This window comes from Centruroides sculpturatus, unplaced genomic scaffold (genome assembly GCF_000671375.1).
Source record: "Centruroides sculpturatus isolate CEXI.00-Female unplaced genomic scaffold, Cexi_2.0 scaffold1116, whole genome shotgun sequence".
In the NCBI taxonomy this organism is placed as follows: Eukaryota; Metazoa; Arthropoda; class Arachnida; order Scorpiones; family Buthidae; genus Centruroides; species Centruroides sculpturatus.
Window position 1 is genome coordinate 267136 of NW_019385334.1, and position 3782 is coordinate 270917.

The 3782-nt window shown below is 28.4% G+C and overlaps 1 protein-coding gene across 5 annotated transcripts in view; it reads left to right on the top strand.

The window, feature by feature from the left end:
* Positions 1 to 3782, top strand: part of LOC111637766 (cellular tumor antigen p53-like) — a 74440-nt gene that overhangs the window by 59724 nt on the left and 10934 nt on the right. For all 5 annotated transcript variants that reach the window (XM_023383341.1, XM_023383340.1, XM_023383338.1 and 2 more), the window contains exon 11: positions 3393 to 3499. In XM_023383341.1, coding sequence (XP_023239109.1) covers positions 3393 to 3499 — 107 coding nt within the window. The remainder of the gene's footprint in view (positions 1 to 3392; positions 3500 to 3782) is intronic.

A 3782-nucleotide genomic window follows, 5' to 3' on the forward strand; every position in this document is an offset into this window, starting at 1 on the left:
ACGTAAAAATTCTCTAATTAGTCTGGAAACGGGGGACCTAATTCTTGCATTTTGTGAAAACGGGTAAGATTGGCTATAATGTAATTATTTTAATCTTCACTATCGTTACTTTTTGTCCAGCGAAGCGGGTCCTTGCAGCTAGATTCAAGATTACTTTGAAAAACAGTCTTATATATATATATATAAAACTATAATATTACATACAAATAAAAACCCAGCGAAGCGGGATCTTGCAGCTAGTATATATATATAAAAAAAGATGAATATATATATATATATAATATATTGCATTTACAAGCATTTTTTGCATGAAATATAGCTAAGGTAAAAAAAACAAAGGGTTTGTTTTGGAAGTCAGGAACAGATTAATCCATTTTATATTGTTTCTTATGAAAAAATTTGTTTAGGTTTGAGAACAACTTTTAGGAATGAATTAAGATCGAAACCTGAACTGTACTTATAAAATATTTGTACACTTCGTATCTGAAATGTAATATCATAATATGAATGACATAATCTTATTCCAGAAACATTTATAGGAAAATTGGTCCATTGTAACTGTTGCTTCAGAAATTATATGCCTTATTGCTTCTAGTTTGTTAAAATAAATGAGTAAATAGCCATTGTACATAGTTGATGTTTTTATACAAATTTATTGAATTTATAGCTCTATTTTTTTTTTTTTTTTTTTTAATCTGATTACAGTGGGGTTAATCGGTTAATGAACATAAACTTTTCCAAGACTTTTCTATCCGAATTGTTCATTAACCGATTATCAATTTACCATAGGTTTTTATGGAATTTGATTAATTTGTTCTGGAGACCTCAAAAAAAAAAAAATTATATACTTTCTTACTAAGTTTATTTATATGTAATAATAAAAATACATATATACACAGTCTTGCATTTTTGTCATGTTTTTTCCATTTGTGGGGTTAAAGAATCTGTCTAATGTTGATTGCTTCTCTTAGGATTTTTTGGACGTAATTAATAGCATTGTAATTGTAGAGATCCCCAAGCGTATTAACCTCATTCTGATTTGGATGCAATTTTAATGTCCGTTGTTCTGTTATCCTTTCACTTCTTCAAAAGATCTTTAATAGCAGATGTCAGCATTGTTCCTCTTTTGTCTTCCTCTTTCTCAAAAGAAAACACATCTCTCTGAGTTTCTTGGTGTTCTTGGAGTTGTTGTCATCATATTAGTTAATGGAATCTGAAATTGATGTGACGACAGAAGAACTCCAAGAAACATGAGCTTTTCAATGCTCTATTTCTCAGATGATGGATTGATTTTCATTACTCCTTTAGGTGCTTGAGACTTCTTGATATATCTTTCATAGCTAAGATTGTGTTTACTGTAACCTATTCAAGCCATACTGCCTAGCAACATCAGACATCGTCTTCCCACTCTTTACCTTGGTTATTATCTCTTGCTTGGTTTCTTTAAATAAAAACCTATGCAAAACTTAATGAGTGCCTGCCCGACAGTCTTGCGAAGACTATAAAAAATTATTTGTCAGAAAGGTAAACAAAAAGCTGGAATTACAAGGAAGAGTTTCAAAATTTGGAGGAATACTATCTGATCGTTATCAGGTTGAGCGTCAATGTCGGACGTCTTCAGAGTTTCAAAAAGTTTTGAATTGTCGCTTGGAGACAAGGGAAGACCAATCAGTATTCACTATTTTAAATCACTCTTTTTTTCTGTTTGTTCATTGTCTGAACATAAAAGTCTTTTGTGAAAGTGTTTGTTATCTGATTTGTGCACAGTCCGAACTGTTCGTTAACTGATCACCCATTGTATAAAAAATCAATTTTTGGACTGAGCTTTATAATGTAATATTAAAGATATAATCATATTCAAGTTCAATAACCCCAGTTTTTATAAGAAAATGAAAATGTTTATTAGATTTGTGATCAAACTATTTTAGCATTTTTGTTTAGATGCTTCATTTTTATATGCATATTCTGTACATTCAAAATGAAAATGGCCTCAGATTATTATGGTGTAAATTTGTGATTATTTGATTTTTATTTATCATATTTTGAATATTCAAAATACTATAATGATTTGACAAATTAAATATATAGAAATTTGATTATTGTAAAATCCATAATTTTGTAATCCAAAATGCTTTTGAATATTTATTCTCTATCAGTCATGTTTGTTGAAACTGCATAATATATAAACAAGTTTTAAACACTACTTTAAATTAGAATAAGGCTAAAACTATCTTTCAGATTATAAATTATAAAAATACTAGAAATTTCCCCATCAAGCATGACTGAATGTTTTTTATCAGAAAGTAGAGGTTGAAGAATTGAAAAGAGTAGAGATTTCAAGAAATTTAAGAAGAGTTGCTATTCTACGAATTAACTAGTTTATACTTGAGCTTGATGATGTGATGCTGTTTCTGCAGCCCTTGACAAAGCTATTCTTACTCAATGTTGCTGAAGTCAAACTTAACAACCTTCAGGGGTCTTGGTGGTTCTTAATCTTTTAGATCTAGAATTTACGTACCAATTTTACTCTTATGCTTTCCCCTAGGTGTTTCACTATTTTGTTATATTAAAAAGAAAAAAAAGTCTTTTTAAACCGACAATGATAAAACAAAGGTGAAATGTATGTACGTTAGTTAGATGAGAATTAACACTTTCTACATAATGTACTCGTTAAATCATTATTTCCAATTTTATAACAGAATGTCACATGGTCACTATGGAAACATTTTTTTAAAAAATTTGTTATAGAAGTGACATGATATGGTTATCTTCTTTTAAAGTTTAAATTTTAAATTGAATGAAGTAAGTTTAAGATATGCCATAGCCAATATGATTATATTTATGATTATATTGGCATTTCAAAATATTTAAAAATGTAACTTAAGGGAAATTTCCTTGTCAAGCATGAACATCACGTGGTCACTGATGTCACTGCAGTGTAAGAGTGATCACTGATCAGAAATCTATAAAACATTTATTCTAAAGCTGATATTTTTGCAAAATAAGTAACCTATACTTTCTGTCAGAATGTAAAATGAATATAACCAAAATTTCATTTGGATTGGACAAAAATTGCAGGAGTTGTAAGAAATTCACACACAGATGACGGCTTTTATATTAGTGATTTCTTAGGTTACATATTTATCATTTTTAATTTCGTAATTTTCCATCATTTGTTAATTCAAAGATTATATGAAAAATGATAGTAATATTGTAAAATTCCCTTATATTTACTGTTGATGATAAACAAATATCTTAATAAATTTTTTTATTCTGAAATATTTTGTCTATTATTTTATCTCATTTTAGTTTAATAAAAATATAGCTAATGAATAATAAATGCTTTTCGTACTTTATTATAAATAAATTAATAATAAATAAATGTTTTCCAGATACTTCGAAGGCATTATGAATGTATTAAAAAAGTACTTGATGCATTAGCTATGATGGATATATTGACAGCAGAACAAAAATTATTAATAAATCGAAAACTATCACAGTGAGTATTAATTTCCACTTTTTTCTTCCTTCAAAAATTTAAAATATATTATTAATACAGTACTATTATTACAAGTTCCATCAAATACAGTCGACCTCCCTATAAGATCATAGATACGTTCCATTCTTTAGGAATCCGATTTCTTACGAGTCCTTCCAATCACAGCCCGACACGTGTGAAGTTTACGGACTACGGCTGATTGAAAGGTTTTCTTTTATAAAATTAATCGATTCTAGACTAATCCGACTCAACATTTCCAAAATACGTATATTTTTTTTTGGAA